General features: G+C 47.0%; 1 protein-coding gene across 3 annotated transcripts in view; it reads left to right on the top strand.

Annotated features, from left to right (window-relative positions):
* The window catches only part of TLN2 (talin 2), a 434,110-nt gene extending 413,326 nt beyond the window's left edge, over window positions 1-20,784 (top strand). For 2 of the 3 annotated variants that reach the window (XM_014535497.1, XM_014535496.1), the window contains 5 exons: window positions 12,688-12,813; window positions 15,123-15,185; window positions 15,277-15,504; window positions 18,314-18,439; window positions 19,916-20,784. In XM_014535497.1, coding sequence (XP_014390983.1) covers window positions 12,688-12,813; window positions 15,123-15,185; window positions 15,277-15,504; window positions 18,314-18,439; window positions 19,916-20,044 — 672 coding nt within the window. In that variant the 3' untranslated portion in view covers window positions 20,045-20,784. The remainder of the gene's footprint in view (window positions 1-12,687; window positions 12,814-15,122; window positions 15,186-15,276; window positions 15,505-18,313; window positions 18,440-19,915) is intronic. The other variant, XM_014535498.1, reaches the window with a different exon arrangement.
* The last annotated feature ends 333 nt before the right edge of the window (window positions 20,785-21,117 follow it).

The raw sequence follows: 21,117 nt of genomic DNA, 5'->3' as shown, positions 1-21,117 counted from the left end.
TCTCACTGGCCTCTGACCTGAGGGTCTTGGATTGTCTGAGTTTGAGTTTTTTGTAACAAACTTGAGAGCTAAGCGTGGGCTCCTATACGAGCCACTCCGTTTTCTGGCTATATCTTTGTTTCTGCTTTGTCAATCAAGCTAATCATGATTGGAAAATGGACTTTCAGCTTAAGAAGCAAGCAGCAACCCTTGACTAATATTTAGAGGCTTCATGCTTAATTTGTCTTTCCCTTTTCTTACGTGATTTATTGCAGTGGCCTCTCTTGGGAGAGCTTCAGTCTGCTAGTGCTCAAGTCCTGTCAGCTGACACTCATTCTCCCTGAGGATGAGCCTGGTGCTGATTTAACACTAACGTCACCATATTCCAAGAGCTCCTGTTCCATCCCGTTCCCTCTGTCCTTGGCCGGGTCCTTCTGAGTTCTCATCTGTCACTGAACCTGGGTTTCCCTCTGCCGGCCCTTTATTTACCTGATGACCCTTGATCTGAAAAACAAAGCTATTAAGAGTTCCTACAATATAGGATTATTATAACAAATTAGATCATTTAGGAACACAGTGCCCAACATACAATATGACCTAATAAGCAATAACTTATCACCATCCCTGAAAATGGGCTTCTGAAACTTGTATCTACTACTTCCTAGGAAAATGCTTGAAATAAAAATTATTCCATAGAACCCTGAGCTGATGGCCTTAGCAAAAAGAACAAGAAAAAGGAAAGCAAACAAAAAGCTCACACTGATTGGGTGCCAGGCACGTGCCAGGCAATCTTCTAGGTACTGAACATGGATTAACTCACCTGGTCCTGGCAACAAGTCCACGAGGCAGCACTGTTACCCTCCCTGCTCCCCGGACACAGACTCAGGCAGGTTACCTGACCAGCATCACAAGCCGTGGCTGCGCTGGGAGAGGGCGTGTGGGCTCTGGGGGGCAGTTCTAGTCCATACCAGCCCTCTGGGCCGACCCAGTGTCAGAGGGCTGGTGCAGGCCCACGGGGAGGTTTTGGTTTGCCCATACTCTTTGAGCCATTAATCTCACCTCTGGGAATCTGTCCTGAGGAGGAAATCCATAGAGGAGGAACATTCTGTGTGTGAGAGAGGGTTGTTCTTTGTGTCCTGGTTTGTAGCATTGGGAGGGTAGATGTGCCCTGAATGTCTCCTTGAAGGAAACGTATGCGGCTATTAAAAATAATGGTTGATAAGACTGTAGCATAAGGAAGATGCTAATGGCATTATGTAAAGTAAAAAAAGAAAAGAAACAGAATACAGAATATATGCTCAGTATGGTTACAACTCTGTAAAAATCACTTGCATATGAAAGAAACAGGTGGGGAATGTACAAGAGCGGTGGAATTGGGGTGATGGGAGCATCTATGTTTTAAAAATAAAAGCACTTAAATTAGTGATGGCTACTGAAGTGGGTAAGCGGGCACTTCCCACCCTACTTGGGATCATTCAGCCTTTGTGTTTACCGTGTGTGTGTGTGTGTGTGTGTGTGTGTGTGTGTGTGTGTGTGTATGTATGTATGTATGTGTGGAAAGCCAAGTAATCCTTTGGTTAAGGTCGGAGGTAACCTAACTGTTGATTTGAGTCCCTGCATTTCATTTGGGGCTGCCTACTTTAGGTGGCTCCCAGTGTCCTATTAGGAAGGGTGCTAAAGCCAAGTAATCCTTTGGTTAAGGTCGGAGGTAACCGAACTTGATTTGAGTCCCTGCATTTCATTATGGGGCTGCCTACTTTAGGTGGCTCCCAGCGTCCTATTAGGAAGGGTGCCTGGAACTTCTGGAGTGCTTTAGAATGACCTGAGTGTCCTCTGCCCATGACCAGAGCTCCCACCACATGGCTCATGTTCTCTATAAAACTGTTTACAAAAAACCCTGGCTTTTGTGAGAATACCTTTCTGCTTACAAGAATCATTCAATAAAGCCAATTAGATCATTTAAAAACACACACAGCTTTAGTGTCTGTCTAGGAGTGCCATCTGCTTTGTGGTAATATCCACATGAAATAAAATATCTTTCTCGCATTTATAAAGGGATTTATTTCCTCAGTTTAAAACAAATCCCACTTTGACAGCCTAATCATGTATGTATGTATGTATGTATGTATGTGTGGAAAGCCAAGTAATCCTTTGGTTAAGGTCGGAGGTAACCTAACTGTTGATTTGAGTCCCTGCATTTCATTTGGGGCTGCCTACTTTAGGTGGCTCCCAGTGTCCTATTAGGAAGGGTGCTTGGAACTTCTGGAGTGCTTTAGAATGACCTGAGTGTCCTCTGCCCATGACCAGAGCTCCCACCACATGGCTCATGTTCTCTATAAAACTGTTTACAAAAAACCCTGGCTTTTGTGAGAATACCTTTCTGCTTACAAGAATCATTCAATAAAGCCAATTAGATCATTTAAAAACACACACAGCTTTAGTGTCTGTCTAGGAGTGCCATCTGCTTTGTGGTAATATCCACATGAAATAAAATATCTTTCTCGCATTTATAAAGGGATTTATTTCCTCAGTTTAAAACAAATCCCACTTTGACAGCCTAATCAACCTCTTTTGAGATTGGTTGCTTTTCTCCATCCCCTCTCACAGTTTGAAGAACAAAACTTAGGATACTGTGAGTAAGCAGTTGCTAGGACATCCCTGACCCTTTACCTCCACACCCAGCACCAGGCCCTGGGCAGGGAGTAAGCACGCTTTCCTTCCCTAACTGGGCAGCGTTTACACTGCCGTGAGGAATAGTTTCGGGGACGGGCAATGTTTTTGCTTAAATGGTTTTGCCCACCATATTCTCAGGTTGCCTGTGTTAAAACGAGAATCCTCTGTGCTTTATGAAGATGATTCCTGGTTTATTCCCACTCCAGGCCCTTAAAATGTAAGCATCTCTTTTTGCCTGGAATTTCCCAGACATGAATCAGGAACACATTTGCACAATGGAATCCACCATTTGCTTGGGAAGACGGTATAAGGCAATATGAGAATGTCGGGAGCTCTGGTGCATGTGCCTTCGATACGCTAATGGCGCCGATTCCACCCTTGCAGACAGACTGTGCTCCGCAGAAGGTGAAGGAGCTGCGGCGGGGACCGCCCTGCAGCCGTAGCCGCAGTACTCTGCCTACTAGTCTCGAGCTCAGTCAGACCTGGATGCCTTCTCTGCAGGCCTCTGTGTGATATGTTTGATATATTAGGTTGTTATTTAATCCAACTATATATCAAACATATTCCTACAGTGTCTTGCTCTGTCTCCGGGGGTTCCTAAAAACAGTGTATGAGGCAACAGGGAAGAATGTGTGAAAATCACACTTAGACTTAGAAGACGGAGCGCTTACATTACATTCCGTTATGTTATATTTCACTTCTTCTGTAGCATTGGAAACCTGTATCAGCATTGCTAGATTATATTTTATTATAGAAACAAACCATAACTATTGATGTTTCCTAAGAGCTTGAGGTGTCATGGGCAGCTTAGTTTTCTGCAGTGATGAGTCCTCAAGGGACCCGCTCATTGGAAAAATGGAAGGTTCCACCCCGTGTTTGTGACATGAAATAAAGGTCAGGATTGTAACCTCCAAGCACATCTAGGCTTATATCTCATTTTAGTTCATTTTTAACCCGATCTTCACTTTAGGAATTAGTAATTTTCATTATCAAAGTTTCAGCAAAAATTCAAGCACAAATGAACTCTCCGGAGCGCCTTCCTTTCCACCCACAGTAACAAAATAGATAAAGCCAACCGGCCATGCCAGCTGTCTGCATGGTGAGTCACTGGGCTTTGTGCAAACCCTGGTGAGGGCTAAATGCATCTGATAAGGATAAAGTGGTGTGGACTACACTCTGTCTGTTGAATTTCCTGTTATAGGTTGACTTGTCAGTAGAAATTGATAATATTTAGACTAAGCTGGCAATCAGAAAGTAATTCCATCGCCTAATTGGGTGCAACAGGAAGTTCAGGATTATGAAATATTTTTTCTGGCACATAACCCCCTTCTGTGGTTGACTTTGACCTCCTCCTCGCAGAGGAGCCTGTGAAGTATGTGTGAGTGCGTGCTGATCTCTCAACAAAAGGCTGTGAGCACCGCTTCCTGGAAAGAGAACTATCGTGCTAATAGCTCAGCTTTGGGGAGGAGAAAAGACGTGTTCCTTTAAAGAGCACTCGGGTGTATGTCTGTGTGCAACACCCTCCCAGGTGGAGAGCCAGGGGGTGAGCAGTGGGGCTGGAAGTTTTCTTGGCTCATGTCTAGGAGCCATCTCCAAGTGGCTTGCGGTGAAGGTGTAGCAACAGCAGCAGAGAAGTGATGACACAGGGAAGGACATGCAGTGTTGGGGTCCTGGCTTCGGGAGTTAAAATGTAGAGCCCATTCCTGGAGTCCTTCCCCACTGAGAAGGGACCCATGAGTGGGTGTCAGCAGGAGCTCTTTCAGGCGGTTTTCAAGGTGCTGCCCAAGTCAATGCCAACTTCACCCAGCCAGGGGGCATCGTTTAGGGTTTTGAGTGCAGTTTAAACTGTTTGACCAAAATGGCAAAGGGTCAGGGAAAAGAGATAGCAAGTTATAATGAATAAAGAAAAAGACCATTTTAATAGGACCTGAAGATAAAGCCTATTTGTTACCATTGATGTAATTTTCTTGTTTCTTTTGGTAATTTTGCTATTGACCAGCAAGCTATACTGATTAATTGGGTGAGTAGGAAAGGCAACCAGATGATCAGAGAGGAAAACAGGAGCAGATACGGTAATTTCTATATGGCTGAACTATGGGCTCTGCGCTTATCTGCCACTGATTGGTTCAGGCCAGGAGATGGATGGGGTGTGAAAAGCAATGGTGTGCGGGGAACTCGGCCAGCACAGGTTCTCAGGTGACTCCCCGCCAGTAGAACCATAAGTCCTTGTCAGACCCTCCTCAGATACACAGAGGATTCATATCAAGGGGCTCACGATGTAACAAATGTATCTGATTAATCTTGGAAAGAATTCTGTTACCTTTTCTTTATCCATGCTTACTACTTAGACATTCAAGTGCCCTTTTTCTGAGAGTACGTGACAAAATCCTTAAGAGTTTTTCCATCAAACAGAAATAGCAATTTTAGAGTCATTTCAGTGGCATTACTTTTCACTTAAAAAAAATAACTAACCCAGTGGATACTATGGGAAAACCACTCCCAAGATGCTAGTGGTGCAAACTTTTCCAATGGATATGGCATGAATGTGCCTTTATTCTACATCTGGATGCACAGGTGACTCCTCCAAGGTCACAAGCACCACCATTTGTCAGTGCTCTCTCTCCATGGCCCACTCTGTCTGCTGATGGGTTCCCTGGAGCTTTCCCTGAGACCAGGCCAGCCTTGGGTGCTGGGGGATCAAGGCCCTGTATCCAGATATGAGCTCTTCTCAGTTCCAGCTGTTCTAAGAGGTTTTCCCTTTATTATACCTACTAGAGGCCCAATGCACAAAATTTGTGCAAGAGTAGGCCTTCCTTCCCCCGGCTGCCGGCCCCAGCTTCCCTCTGGCACCTGGGACCTGGGCTTCCTTCCGGCCTCCAGCAGGCAACCAGGACCCGGGCAGCCCTGGCTTCGTTTAGAAGGTCGTCTGGAAGGACATCCGGCCTAATTAGCATGTTATGCTTTTATTATTAAGACAACCCACCCACAGGTCCTCCCAAAGGGAAGCTAATCTGGCTCTGATGCAGTTGAGTCTTTCGATACAGGCTAAGGTCGCCCGCAAGGCACCTCTCAATTCCATACCAGAAGCAATATGTTAGCAGCCAGACTCACTACGAACAAAGGAGAAACGTGGCTGCCTCTTCCACTCAGCTTCCAACTGGCAGGAAATGCTCACTCATGTTGCGGGACTACTTGGCGTTGGTTACTTGGCATTGGCTTCCTTTTTTCCCTCAAGGACATTTGAATTATATTCAGAATGTTCATACTTATAAATATATATATCCAAATAATTTTTTTTAGTTTTTGACATGATATGACCTTGTTTTTAATAGCAAGCATTCTGCAAGGCTTTCAGTAACACAGAACAGAGCATGATTCCTGACTGGGAAGACAGCGCCACAAGGTGTAATCTGGTATTGTGGCCAGTTGTGAGAAAAGGGAGGGAGGCAGGAATCGGGGCAGGGACCCTTTGGCCATATCCTATGGGTGACTTCAGCTCCTTCACCTCAAGTTCATTGAGGGCAGGGGTGCAGGGATGTGATTCGCAAAGAGAAGGGAAAGAAAGGAAACGTTCTTCCTCTGCCCTGCACGTGCCAGGGACCCTTTTTTAGATACTGCAGGAAGGAGGCAGGGCTCCTCTGTGGAGGAGGCCAGTGGAGAGGAAGGAAAAGAAAGAGTTTTCCCTGCTTATTTTAATCAGTGCCTCCTAAGGGGGATTTACTTTGGAACCACAGCAAATCTAAGCTAAAGTTACCGAGTTGTAGCTTGCTCGTCAAGTTACACACAGAAAACTGATCAGTACCAGAGGAGGGTGGCGAAGTCCCCAAAGTCACGGTCAGAAAGTACAGATCAGAAACTAAAACCTGAAGCAGTACCGTCAGTATCGTGTATCACGTGTCACTCGACACTTCATTTATCTTTGATTTGTGTTTTTTTTATTTATAGTTATTTTTGGTTTTCATCAGAAAAAGCCAGTAGAACTGTTATTATGAGTGGAAAACAGCATTCTGAAAGGGAAAACAGACTAGCTTAGGTCAAAGTCTGAAAAAAATTAATTTTTATTTTATTTTTATTTATTGTTGACAGTATTATAGATGTCCCCCATCCCCCTCCTTTGCCTCCTTCCAGAATAAAACAATTCTAAGACCACAAAAACATATGTAATAGTAGAAATAATAATGAAATTAATTGCTAGTGGTTAATGATCATTTACTATGAGTAGGTTATGCTCCGTGTATATTAATAATTTACTTATAACAACCCTTATCAGATAGGTAGGAGGGAAGGGGATTGAGGAAATGAATGAATTGCTGCAAAGACTGTGTTCTCAGAATCCTTGAAAGGCAAAAAAAAAAAAAAACCCACTATAAAAATGAAGAAAGGCCTCCTATTTTCTGTCCCCTTTCCGCCCTTCTTTCCCCTCTCCTACCCCAGTGGAACCTCCAGCTCCCTAAACTTTAGACCAATCAGAGTAAAACTCTCAGAGTTCTCCAAGTGCGGGGAGCAGGCAGCAAGGGAGCTAGCCCAATGTGTGGTCTTTCCCAAGAAGGAGCTTACCTACCAGGCCTCTAACTTTTTAAAGGGGGAGCTCTGCATGAGATCACCAAACAGGAAAAAATGTCAGCAAAAGGCTGCTCAAACCATTCTCGAAGCTACCAAAACACCAAGGTGAGGAGAAGCCATCCTCGGCTAGCCTGCTAGACAGTTTAGGAAAGACAGTTGTTAAGATCAGATTGTCGAATCTCAGGGGGAAGGGGGTGGGGGGAAGGAAATCAACCAAAGACCTGTATGCATATATATGCATAACCCATGGACACAGACAATAGGGTGGTGAAGGCCTGGGGTGGGGGTAGAGGGGGTAGAAGGAGTCAATGGGAGGGAAAAGAGGGCATATTTAACACTTTTAATAATAAAGATTTTTAAAAAAAGCTGTGGTGACCTGGCCAATACCTTTTCGAGTGGAGGGGAGCAGGGGAAAGAACATGGTACAAAGGATGAGAGAATAGATTCAGTACTCAGGCTGCAGCTAACACCTGCCTTAAGTGGAATAGAGTCTTAGTTTGCAGGTGTTATTTTGCCCAGCACTGTTTTATGAAGAGAGCCTCTTAGTAAAATGTGGAAAGTGCCACTGTGTTTCCACTGTATTTGCATGACTGCGTGTCCCCAACTAGGAAAGGTAGGTGAAGGATGCCGCAGAGCGTCCAGTTAACACCCCACAGCCTGAAGCAGGGTGTGCCTTCATCCCCCAGGAATCAGGAGCGGACAGTTACTGATGTGGATGCCCCCTCGGTGCATTCTCCTTCTCCAACCATGTAAACCGTCCTCTGGCTGGACTCTAGAACTCGGGAGACTCGTTTTGAATGAATACATTCATCCACCAAGCGTTTATTTATCACACAGGTCTCTCTGTCTCACTTTGTGCTCGGGATACATAAGTTGAATAAAACACAGTCCATGCCCTGGAGGAGATTACAGGCTGGTAGGATTCAGTTGATGCTGGGGTCCAACCCCAGCAGGTCCAGGGGTCCCCAAACCACCAAGCATTTATTTATCACACAGGTCTCTCTGTCTCACTTTGTGCTCGGGATACATAAGTTGAATAAAACACAGTCCATGCCCTGGAGGAGATTACAGGCTGGTAGGATTCAGTTAACTGGTCTCTATTTTTCCTTAACTCAGGCCAGCATTTCCCACAGCGTTGCCCAGACACCTCCATTAGACATGCAGGTTCCGGGGCCCTACCCCGACCTACTGAAACACAGTCTGCCTCTTTAACCAGGTCCTCTGGTGATTCTGCAAGAGCTGTCCGCTTAGCCCATTAATGAGAACGTTTCTTTAACTCATTGTCTTCGCTTGATGCTTTAAAGAAATAGGAATAACTGCATGTATAGGATTAGTTATCATCTTCAGAAGATGATTTTAACAGTCTTACTGGCTCCAGTTGTTGGGAGGAAGGACTCAGGGGTGAAGATTTCACTCAGTCTTGTAAACCAAGGGACAGATTTGAGAAGCATTGGTCAGATCAATGAAATATCTCTTGCTAAAGAAGATCTTAAGAGACCAACTAACTGAGCTCTCTGGTGAGTAGAAGAGGATGAGGCTCAGTGAGAGAAACCCGCCCTCCCAGTCTCCAGATTCTTCCCTTAGGCCCCCTTATGGCAGCTCCTCCTTGCCGTTCTTATTCTCCCCAACCCCCCAGTTCTGTTAACAAATCCTGCACTTTAATTGCGATCCTTTTATTTAGGAAAGTCCTTTGAAGACCAAGCCAATTCCATTTCTCTCCTTTTTTGCAGTGTGGTGAGCAATGTGTGTCCTTCTCTCTTCTCAGGCCACCCTCACCGCCCCTCTCCCAGGTTCCCCCCTCTGTGCTGGTGGGAGCTGACGCTGAGGGGAGCGCTGGCTGGGGCGCGTGGCTTCGCACCACGCCTCCTTGGTGTGGAAGAGCCCGGCTCTCTGAGGCTGGAGGTTGGGTGGTCTGAGGAAGTGGCAGGAGTTGATGTCTGTTTGCAGCAGGGAAGGTGGGGTGGTGGTTCGTGTTCATAATAAACCTGGATTGCAGAAAGGCGTGGGTCCAGCAGGCAGGCGGCAGTCTCATCATGGGACTCCGCCCAAATGGCAGCAGCTAAATGTTCGCCCTCCATCCCCGTTGCCATCCCAGTCAGCTTTATGAAGCCTTTCTTGGGAAACTCTCTAGTTCATTCTAATCCAGTGGTTCTCAACCTTTTGGCCCTTTAAATACAGTTCCTCATGTTGTGACCCAACCATAAAATTATTTTCGTTGCTACTTCATAACTGTAATGTTGCTACTGTTATGAATCGTAATGTAAATATCTGATATGCAGGATGGTCTTAGGCGACCCCTGTGAAAGGGTCATTCAACCGCCAAAGGGGTAATCAGAGCAAATGTCACGTAGAAATGAGGCTTTCTGCTGTGTCCATTTGAAAGCATAGAGGTGTTATAGAAAGAAAAAGAAAAATCCATCAAAGGCCATTACAGCAGTTGCCATTCTAAGAAAAATCAGCGGGTGTCAAAAATATTTCAAAGTTGAATGTCTGTTTCAAGCATGTGTTAAAAAAAAAAAAAAAAAAAAAAAAAGGCCTGCAGGGCAGCAGAAGATGTGGGAGAGGCCGTTCCAACCAGTTGTAATGAGGTGATTCTATCAGATCTATCCATGCTTAGAATTAGCACTTCATTTTAAGGAAATTCCGTATTTGTGAATCCTAAAATTTGAAAAATCAGAAATCTGCTGACGGGCACTCCACCCTGCAAAGTGGACTAAATTTTGCAATGTATGATGTAGCCGAGGCTGCCTGAGACAGGAGTCTAGGAAATTTTGGGGACCTACTATGGGCCTCTATTTTCTCATCTGTAAAATTTAGGCTCAGAAATTCTGTGATTTCCTCAGTGCCTCAATCTGTTATATGCATGACTTTCTTTTGCAGAATGAATTTTCAAAAAAGCTCTTATTTCAAGGTCATTGAGTACATGTATCAGAGCCTAGTGTCGTCTCTCTGAGACCTGTGGATAGCAATACCTTTCATGTAGTGTCTCTTTTTTGCTTTTTTGTTTTGTTGTTGTTGTTAATCCTCACCCAAGAATATTTTTTCCATTGCTTTTCAGAGAGAGTAGAAAGGAGGGGGGGAGAGGGAGAGAGACAGAGGAGAGAGAGAGAGAGAGAGAGAGAGAGAGAGAGAGAAACATAAAATGGTTGCCTCCTGCACATGTCCGAACCAGGGCCTGGGATCAAACCTACAACCCAGGTACGTGACCTTGACCAAGAGAATTGAACCTGAGACCCTTTAGTGCATGGGCTGATGCCCTAACCGCTGAGCAACACTGGCCAGGGCCAGAGTATCTTATAATGAGTCATTTTTGTATTTCAGTAAACAAATGTGATATTCTACCACTACTGTTCCCCCGCCCCCACCCCATAATGAGAAATCCAAAATGGTTCCCCTGGAACTGAACCCGTTTCTGTGCTGAATGCTCCTAGGGCAAGACTGTCAGAAAAAAGAAAGACTGTGCAGCTTCTATCTCAGAACTTGTCGCCTGCTGCCGCCGTCCTTCAGATTCACGCCCTGTGTACTGAAATGTTATTTTGATAATATGTAAAAATGAAAATGAGATTGGCATCTCTCATGGTTCAAGGAGTGACCATTAAGAATAGGGAGCCCAAAAAGAATTGTATCCACGTGCCCACCCTGTCTGATGTCTCATATGGGACCATTAGCCAGCCGATTTCGAGCCTCTGACCTGAAATTATTCCTCACTAATGCCCTGGGGTGGCCTTTGGCGAGTAAGACATATCATTATGGAGGTGGAGAGATTTAGGTTTAGGTCTGGTTTAGATTTTTCAAGCTGCCACATGACCTTGGGCCCAATTCTCTACCTCCCCGAGCCTCAGTTTTCCCACAGTAAATATAAGGATGCAGATAACTATGGTATAGATCAGCGGTTGCCAACCTTTCGGACCTCACGGACCATCAGTGGTCCGTAGACCACTGGTTGGTGACCACTGGTATAGATAACTCTGTTCTTTGGTGAAAAACAAGTTAATGTATATGAGAGTGCCTAACAAAATCCTTGGCACTTAGTAGGTACTTTTAAAACCATATTGCGATTATACACATTGCAAATGTACTACTAGTAAATGCCACTGGCTCATACACATAACATTGGTCCAAAGGTTAGATGTTGTGGCACGTGTATTTTACCACACACATGCACAGGAAAGGATTGCTACACCTGACCATCATCTCTTAATACCTAACAGGGACCAGCCACATCTTTAACGTTCTGGGGCCTCAGGGGAAACTTAACCATATTGGCAGGATATTAGTGTTGGAGGTTGACCTTGAACATCAGCTAGTCTGACTGTTCCAAATGGTGGTGCTCCATCCCACCAAGCCTAGGACCCCAGTCTTCACATTTGCCCCACTTCCCAGAAGCTTGACTTCAACTTCCCAGGTGGTTTTGGCCGCACAGGGCATGGCATGGTGGTGGCAAATTTACAGCAGAGTCCTAATGGCTTGTCAGCCCTACACCGTGGTGGCCAGCGTTCCTCCCAGGTGCAGCCAGGCCTCCGGTGCCGGGTCATGGAACAGCTCCACCTGATGGGCTTCTTTGCCATCACGGGGTGATCTTTGGTTGGTACGTAACTCTCCTCGGGGGCTCCCCACAAAAATGCAAATGCGCGTTTGCTTTTGTTTTTACCCCAGAAAGATCAGGTGTTTCACGACAGATAGCCATCTTTCTTTCTTTCTTTCTTTCTTTCTTTTCTTTTCTTTTCTTTTCTTTTCTTTGGGTTGGGGCATTCTCTTCTCTTCTCTTCTCTTCTCTTCTCTCTCTCTCTCTCTCTCTCTCTCTCTCTTTCTTTCTTTTTTTTTTCAACCTATTTTTTGAGCCTTAAGCCCTGGGAGAATGTGCCACCACCAACTCTTTGGATTTTGATTATTGATTATTTTGATTTTGGTTATTGATGCCGATAGAACCATTGAGATATTTTTATTCACAGTGAATTTATGTTTCTAGAGCAGGGGGAGAGAGAGAAACATACTTAGATCAGCGGTTGGGTTCTTAAACTGGACCGGAGGGCCGGAACAAAAGCATGGATGGAGTGTTTGTGTGAACTAATATAAATTCAAAGTAAACATCATTACATAAAAGGGTACGGTCTTTTTTTTTTTTTTTTTAGTTTTATTCATTTCAAACGGGCCAGATCCGGCCTGCGGGCCGTAGTTTGCCCACGGCTGCTCTAGAGAGTCTGGCCTGGAAAAATAGTCAGCCTTAGAATGTTCTGATCTAACATTTGTGCGGAACGTCAGTGCTGACAGGGCTCACCTGTTAGAGAGGGGCCCAGGGAGGCCGCAAATGGAGGGGCAGCTGCCCAGCTCAGGCCCTCCTACGCTGGGTGTGGTTTGTTGACAAAAAGCAATAGGCGGTTGGAGCACCAGGTGACCCAGCAGTAAGTGCTTGGCAGAAAGCGCCCACTGTGGATATGAATGGCCTGTGATGCTGTTTTCTTTTGGTTATAGCAAGCGGATGAGACTCTGGATTTTGAAGAACAGATCTTGGAAGCTGCTAAATCCATTGCTGCTGCCACAAGTGCCCTGGTCAAGTCGGCCTCGGCAGCCCAGAGGGAGCTGGTGGCCCAAGGAAAGGTGGGTGAACCCTGCTGGCCGACTGGTAGGGCGTTCACATAGTGAGGGCCTATGAGGGAAGGAGGTGAACGCTTCGGGCCTGACCAAGGAAACCAGGGCTGTGCCTTCCCTCACTGAATGGCCAGTCTGTCCCAACTGACTGCAAACTCTGCTTAGACCTGACCAACAGACTCCTGGGCTTGGCTCTGGGCCCTCATCTGCTTCTGGTTAAGGAAAGCATCCCACCCTGGGCAGCGACCAGGGCCTGAACAAGACATGTATATTCCCTCCGTACATGAGGCTGTTTAAAGGTGTAAGCTGTCATGTTTTCCTGGTGGCGGCTCTATAAGCACCACAGTCAGGGCTTTATAATACCATCTTACAACTCCAATGGCCCCATTCATTTCTGAGCACTGTGTAGCTGAATGCTGTCCAACTCTGCAGTTAGCGTTTTCCTGAGCCCATTGGCCAGAAGGCCAGGCTCGTTTCCAATCTGAGATGTCTTCAGTTTGCTTCATCTCCATCACCCGTTCCATCTGCATTAGCAGGAAAGCATTGTGTGTTTTTTCCCAATAATCCAAAGAATTAGTAGTACACTAGACTAATCCTGGCTATAGGAAGGTCTTCCGATTTCAAATACTCCCTGTGTCCTGTTTCTCCCATACAACATGAAAGCATCCCTCCAAACTGTGTCCGCAGAGAGCCTCTCACCTATAAAGGCAGCACAGAAATCCTGTCAGGGTGAGGGTTGGGAAATTGGGTCGTCGTAGCTGTCAATCACTCTGTTCGATATTAAAAGGCCTTTGCTGTCAGTGTACAGAGAGACGGCTATGGCTGTGTCCTGAACTCAGAGCGTGTAGCACAGACAGGAAGTTAGGCCAACCAGGGGCTGTCCATCTTCCTCCAGGAAGTTTCTTGTGAACTTAGACATGTCTTAGTCTCAAACTACATACTTTTCTTTCTAAACCATTGTGTGGTATTTTATTCAGTTTTAACGTATGCACGTCTCCCTAAGCGGCATGGAGTCTGTTCCTTTATGGTTCTCACTTATCCCCTATGGATGTAGCACAATGCTAACCTTACTTACCAAGTACTTGTTGACTAATCAATATTAAAGACCAAAAATGGGTCACTGAGGAGAATATCCTACCTAAAAATTTCATTTTATTGATAAAGGGCCAACTGTGTGCCAGGCACATTGCTAGAGTCTAGAGCCGTGGTCGGCAAACTGCGGCTCGCGAGCCACATGCGACTCTTTGGCCCCTTGAGTGTGGCTCTTCCTAAGCCTTAGGAGCACCCTAATTAAGTTAATGACAATGTACCTACCTATATAGTTTAAGTTTAAAAAATTTGGCTCTCAAAAGAAATTTCAATCCTTGTACTGTTGATATTTGGCTCTGTTGACTAATGAGTTTGCCGACCACTGGAGAGAATCGAACTCAAGTGGGGCAGAGCCCCTGTCCCCCGCGGGACTTAGATGGCCAAGTGTTTAACAAGTTGGAAAAGGAGGTTCAGCTGGACTTGGGTGAACTTATATGCAGGACTTTGGGGTTCCCCTGACATTCACCAAGCCATGATGTGATTCCTGTAATTGCTGACAGATCCTCAATTTCATATTCAAATACAGTCATCTGTTACCTCTCCACTCACCTCCCACAAGTGTAAAGGTATTTCCTCCCATAGATACTCCCCCTGAGTAGAAAATATTTCATTTGTTGCCATAATTTCTAAATAGAAACAGAGATCATCTTACTTCCAGCCTCTTAATGCTCTCCCCACCCCCCACCCCCACAACATGGTCTGTATTTCCTTAAGGGTCTGCACTTAATTGTACTAAAGAAAATGTACCACCCATTTTTGCATCATCTGCCAGAAAAATCACAGCACAGCTTCAGGTTCTGTGATCAGGAGCGGTTGAAGTTTCCCTTGGCCCTTGAAAGAAGAGGCCTCAGGGGCTCCCATGCTTGAAATGGAGAAAGGTCGGCAGAGAAGAGCCTGTGAAGACAGCCCCAATCTATCATTCCTGAGCCATTTTCCCAGAAACTCAATACCTGGCAACCAAACAGAGGCCATTCGGAGCATTTCAGAGTGGCTCCCTGTGGCCCAGGGGGAATCCCGCCGGCCGTGCTGGTGCAGTCTCCCAGTGGCCAGTGGCCCACATGGGAAAGGGTGCTCCATTCTCATGCTGGTGCTGATGGGGGGAGTCCCTGGGGGTACCGCGTGTCTGGGGTGTTTTTCTCTCTGGTTTCGGGCAGTGTGGGGTCTGAGGGGCTTCGGGTCACCCTGCGCCTTCCAGCTCTCATTGCAGACTTCTCACCTCCACTCTCTAGGTGGGCTCCATCCCCGCCAATGCCGCGGATGACGGACAGTGGTCGCAGGGGCTGATTTCTGCTGTGAGTCGCCTTCTCCTTCCTCCCCACTTGGGTTTTGGAGCCCCTGCGGGAGGTTTGGGCCTTGGCTCACTTCTCTGTTGACTGTCCCCAGGCCCGCATGGTGGCAGCTGCGACCAGCAGCCTCTGCGAGGCGGCCAACGCCTCTGTTCAGGGACACGCCAGTGAGGAAAAGCTCATCTCGTCCGCCAAGCAGGTCGCCGCTTCCACGGCTCAGCTGCTTGTGGCCTGCAAGGTGAAGGCCGATCAGGACTCAGAGGCCATGAGGCGGCTACAGGTAATGGTCACTGATGCTGGTGGGAAAATACTCCTGTTGGAGCGGGTAAGTGTCGCCAAAGGGGACAGTCTCACTTCCTTAGCATGACCCACCAGGCCTTCCATCTGCCAACTCTGTGCCACTCTTCTCATTTTCTACCACGTGCGACCATGCATCCTACACCCGCTGCCCCACCAAACTGACATTCTCCACGGGGGCCTTCTGGTCTCACGCCTTGGGAACCTCCTCCCCACCCACCCAGCCTGGGGCACGCCTACTTGTCCTTAATGACTCTGCTCCAGGGTCACCTCTCCTGGGAAGCCCTTCCTCCCACCTGGCCTCAGGCAGCCAGCCCCGCCTCTGTCTTGCCAGAGCCCCAGCCAGACCACTCATGGTTCCAATTTCCTGGGCCACCACGTTTATCTTTACATCTGTCTTTGACAAGGCGGGCAGCTTCTTAGGCACGGGCACCAGATCTTTATCTTAGCATCTCTCCCACTAAGATGGTGCCTGTTTTGGTGGGAGTCCTCCTCTGTTTGCTAAGGAGGGAATGAGAGGATGGAGGAGTTTGTCTGAGGCTGTTGTAAGGTTTCCCAGAGCCCAGAGAACATGCTTGTGAAGGTGACAACCAAGTCCTTCCCAAGGCATAGGTTTTCCTGATCGTTTTCATTACCGAGTATTTGGAAACGCAGTGAAAGAAATGTTTGAGTGAAAAAGTCACATAGCCTCAACATTGTCAGAGATTATGATTTTTCTCTTCCTGTGTTTATTTGTATACCAAATAGTTTTGTCTAGTTGTAATCACGGCAAGAGGCATTCTGCTTTTTTTCACTGAACATTTTATCATACATATCTTTTTCCTTGAAGGAAAGGCTTCATAATTTCTCTGTGCAAAGCTAACTGGTCCATTCTTCATGAGCCTCATTTTTAATGATTGCATGATATTGCATCAACCAGTCATGCCAGAATTTCCCTACACTTTGGACATTTTGTTTCCAATTTTCTAGATTTTTATTATGTGTTATGATGCAGATTGTTTATGTTCTAAAAATATGTTTACATGAATCATAAGCAATTTCATAAATGGCAGAAATATTTGAACAGTTCTACCAAAGCTCAGAACTCTCGTTTTATTTTGGAAGTCCTGATGCGCATTTCTGTTGTTTGGTCCTCCCGAGTGTCTCTCTGACCCTCCTCCCTCACCTTCATCTGACTCCTGGGATAAACCCAGCGGGGGAGCGGGGAGCTGCACGTTTGTGAATTGTGATTTGTGGGTTTGGGAAACGCTTTTGAGGACAACATTCTGAGTTAAGAGAAACCAGGGTTCAAGTCCTGCCTCTGCCATGCATTAAGGGTATGATCTTACACAAATCACTCAAAACTTTTCAGGCCTTAGTTTGCCTCTTCTGTAAAATGGGAATGGAGATACCTGCATTGGCCTGTGAACATGCTTTTGTGAGGCCTCGGGCTTTACACAGATCTAGCACAGCATCACTGTTGCTGATTTAACCGGATGCTGCAAGGTCATGGGTGGGTTCCTCACAATGACCCAGAGGTTTTCTGAATAGACAGACCTATTTTCTGAATAGACAGACCTATTCAAATCCCAGCTCTATAGCTTACTAGTTACAGGGTCTTAGACAAGTTACTTCAGTTTCAACATCAGAAAAGCAGACTAATGAGTTCTGACCTCATAAAGCTATTTTGAAAATAAGCACAGGATGACTGCTTGTCAGAGATGAATTGAAGCACTCCCTTCTCATGCAAGCCCTCATAGTCCCTATTTGTCACGTTAGCTCACCAACCAGATGAGCCCATTGATTTTGAATGAGAACTGATTTTTGAGTTTCTGAGGTTTAACCTCCAAACACAAATCTTTGACTCTGAGGGGGCTGGGCCAGGACTTCAGAAGCTTTAAAAAAGCTTTGACCACCATTAGAAGATCATCCCAAACCTCTGGTGGCAGAAGACGAGCCCCCAGCATTAAGAGTAAGCCACCCTGAGCATGAGGTGAGGCCAGTGTGGGCCGGAGCCCTCACCGAAGGTCTGGACTCACACTGAAGAGCTCCCCTTCGCCTGTCTCTAGCAGTTGCTCATCCTCGAGCAGGTGGCGTAAAGCCCAGCTCTGCCTCTGAAAGTACATCATAAAGGCCTTATCACTGTGGGGCTCCCAGCCCTTTCATGCAGGGGTAGAGTGTGAATTCATAGCCCTTCATTTGACAAAAAAAAACACACATTCAGTGAACACCAACCCTGGGCAGCCACTGTGCCAGGTGCTGGGGATGCAAAGATTCAAGTCACAGCCCCTGCCCTCAAGTTACTCCCTGTCCATGAGGGAGAAAGGCAATTACAAGGTGGTAAAGGCTACAGAGAAGGCAGCACAGGGCACTCCAGGAGCACTGGGGTGGGCAAGACCCAGGTGGACCGAGAAAGCGATGTCCGAGCCAAGGCCTCAAGTATGTCTAAATGGAACAGGGCAGGGTTTCTAAACCAAGGGGGCAGCCCTGAGGGCTTCTGTTAACACACATCACAATGCTATGTCATTTATTTACATAATTGTACTTCCCTTCCAAACTGTGTGTTCCTTGGAGGCCAGGAACTGGATCTCATTCATCTGTGAATGAGCTAAGATTAGGTTGGTGCCAATGTTGGTAGAATCAGTGGATGGATGGATGGATGGATGGATGGACAGACGGACGGATGGACGGATGGACCAATAGACACTGACAGATGGATCCTAACTAGAGAGAACCTCTGTGTTGTGTTTAGATGATAAATAGATTCATAGTCTCATGAACTGCACCTTCATGTCTGTTCTTGCCTGATCCAAATGGCTGTTCCTAATGATACAATGTGTGTTTTGTTTCCTCTCCAGGCGGCAGGAAATGCTGTGAAAAGAGCCTCAGACAATCTTGTCCGTGCAGCCCAGAAGGCAGCATTTGGCAAAGCTGATGATGACGATGTTGTCGTGAAAACAAAATTTGTGGGGGGCATTGCTCAGGTTTGTGATTAAGTCCAGACAATGTTTACTCCCACGATGGGCACTGTGTTATACCAGAGACACAAAATAACAGTGACCTAAATGAGATGGAGGTTTATCTCTCCCGTGTGACAGTCTGGGTGTAAGCAGTCTACATTCTTACCCACTGATAAGCACAGACTTTATCTCCCTATTGCTGAACCTTCCCTAAGAAGTTGTCCTTGGCCACTTGGTAAAGGAGGGGCCACACGGCCCTGAAGTTGCCTGCATGGCTTCCTCTCACATGTCATTGGTCAGCACCGTCACTTGGCCAACCTCGCCATAAAGGAGGCTGGGAAATGCAGTCTTCTTAGTGTCACATGCCTAGCTAAAAGTCAGGGATTCTGTTATAAAAAAGGAGAAGAGGAATTGGAGGATAGCAATATTATCCTGTAAATAAAAATATGGATGCATTTGGGGCTGCTACCCACTCAAGATACTTGGCTCAAAAGAGAATGAATGGACCTGTTCCCAGAACGTTGATGAGAGTAGACGGGGTAGCAGAGAGTAGCCTGACTTGGGCAAGGTTGCGTTCACGGGCTTGGGAGGGAGGGGGAAACCGGGAAATCAGGCTTGCAGTTCAGAGTACGTGTGACATAAATCTACTCTACGAGGTTGGTTTTCTTGGCACCAGGGACACCGAGACCCTGTTACTGAAGTTACTCACTCCCGTGCCGGCCTTAGCTCTTCCCGAACCGCTCCCTCTATTGGGAAACACACGACTCACCCTTACCAGACTCTGTTTCCTGACTCACTAGTTCCATGAGGAGTTCTATGAAGAAGGGTCTCTGATCCAATAAGTGTGTGGAATGCTGTACTCTCTACCCACTCCTCGGAGTGTCACAGCGATCGTTGGCCTAGTAAAGGCTCTGAAAAGGCCCACAGGAAAGAAATCTAGTTGGCTTTCTTGCACACAAACTTACCCTTTTCACTAAATACCTGTTTCCTCAGATCATACCATAGAAGCATGAAATAAATGTATGAGAGCCATCTAGTGCCCACGGCTCCAGCTTTGGCTTTGGGAATACCTGGGCCAGGCCCTGCCCCCCTAGCTGGGGGACTGTGGGAAGTGGACTCTCTCTCTCTCTCTCTCAGCTTCAGGTTCCTCATTGGAACAATGGGGTGGTCAAGGGGCACACTTCACAGTGCTCCCAAGAAGATAATGGGACACTCCACCTAGTGTGCTTACACCAGAGCCCGGCACTTAGTAGGGATGACACAGACATTGGCTATTAAGTTGGTGGCCAGAAGTCAGCTTATTTTCTTGGGTCAACTGGCTCATCGGTCTCAGAACCCAAACCGTGGCCCCGAGGCTGGTCTCCAGAGCCAGCACTTAGTCCCGGTGCCCTGCTGTGTCCTGTGCAGCAGGCGCTGTGGGAGCTCACGAGGCAGGCCCTGGAGGGCAGGGCAGTCCCCTGGGAAGTTTTACATCCATCCAGCTTGTTGCTTTCTTTCCAGATTATCGCTGCCCAGGAGGAAATGCTGAAGAAGGAGCGAGAACTGGAAGAAGCAAGGAAAAAACTGGCCCAGATCCGCCAACAGCAGTATAAATTCTTACCCACTGAGCTGAGGGAGGACGAAGGCTAAGGCCGTGGCCGAGGTGGCAAGCCCCCAGTGGATGGCTCTGAGGGAACTGGACAGACAGTGTTCCTGGGAGGCGGGGAACTTACCTGGAAGCTGCCTGCCTCCCCCGGGGCCAGCCCAGAGCCGAGTGCTCATCCTCACGTCTGTCCCATCGGGCACCAGCTGCATGATCGTGATGTCACACGGTACAGTGTCCCACCCACAGCTCCTCCGCCAGCTCCCCGCCAGCCTCACCGTATCTCAGGAGAGAGGGCCGTGCATTGTGTGGACTGTTACCAAAAAAGAGAAGTCAGTATTATGTCGTTCTCAGACACCTGTGCTCTCTGTCGGTCCTTCTCCGGGCCTGCTCCTGGGCCTGTTGAAATCTTAATAGGAAAAAAATCATGGCTTGAGGATATCACGGATGCCATAGATATTCACAGCTGCTCTTCTCCCCCCCAGGAGAGAGTGGGAGTTGGAGTTGAACATGTTAATAAAAGACAGAAACGTAAGCCCGTGTGGACTCCAGGAGGGCAATGGGGGTCGTCCTTCTGGCTCACCCACAGGGTGACGAGTTCCTGCTCCCGTTTGCACGCCTTCTTGCCTCAGTGTATAAGCTCCCTGGACAATCGCAACCCTGTCTTATATTCTGTGGCCCAGAAAATCAATTATTTTTATTTCCCTCCATAATCCAGAGGGAAGAGGTGTGGGGTACCTGTCAGGGCTCGGCGAGCAGGGGCTGTAATAAAATGTGTGGGTCCTTACTCCGCAGAGGCTGTTTCAGTTCCTACAAGTCCATTCACACAAACCCACAGCCCCCAGGTGACAGGCAGTTCAGCACCCCCTGGCAAGCCTTCAGGGTGGGGGTGCAGCTGAAACAAAGCAATTCCTTGGTGGCTCCGTCTTCCAAGTCCCACATCAGCTCCTCTGCTCTGAAGTGGTCAGAATTCAGAATGGAAAGACATCTGTTTAGTAAAAGTCTGTCTCCTTTCCTCCCTCCTAAGATGGGCATTTTCCCTATGTCTTACGATTCCTAAAACCTAGATGCATCCTAAAATCAATGTGAGCCTTTTACAGGATCGCTTTGCTTCTCCTTG

This window comes from Myotis brandtii, unplaced genomic scaffold (genome assembly GCF_000412655.1).
Source record: "Myotis brandtii unplaced genomic scaffold, ASM41265v1 scaffold144, whole genome shotgun sequence".
Lineage (NCBI taxonomy): Eukaryota > Metazoa > Chordata > Mammalia > Chiroptera > Vespertilionidae > Myotis > Myotis brandtii.
Note: the sequence above shows the minus strand (reverse complement) of the source record. Positions and strands in the feature narration are given on the sequence as shown.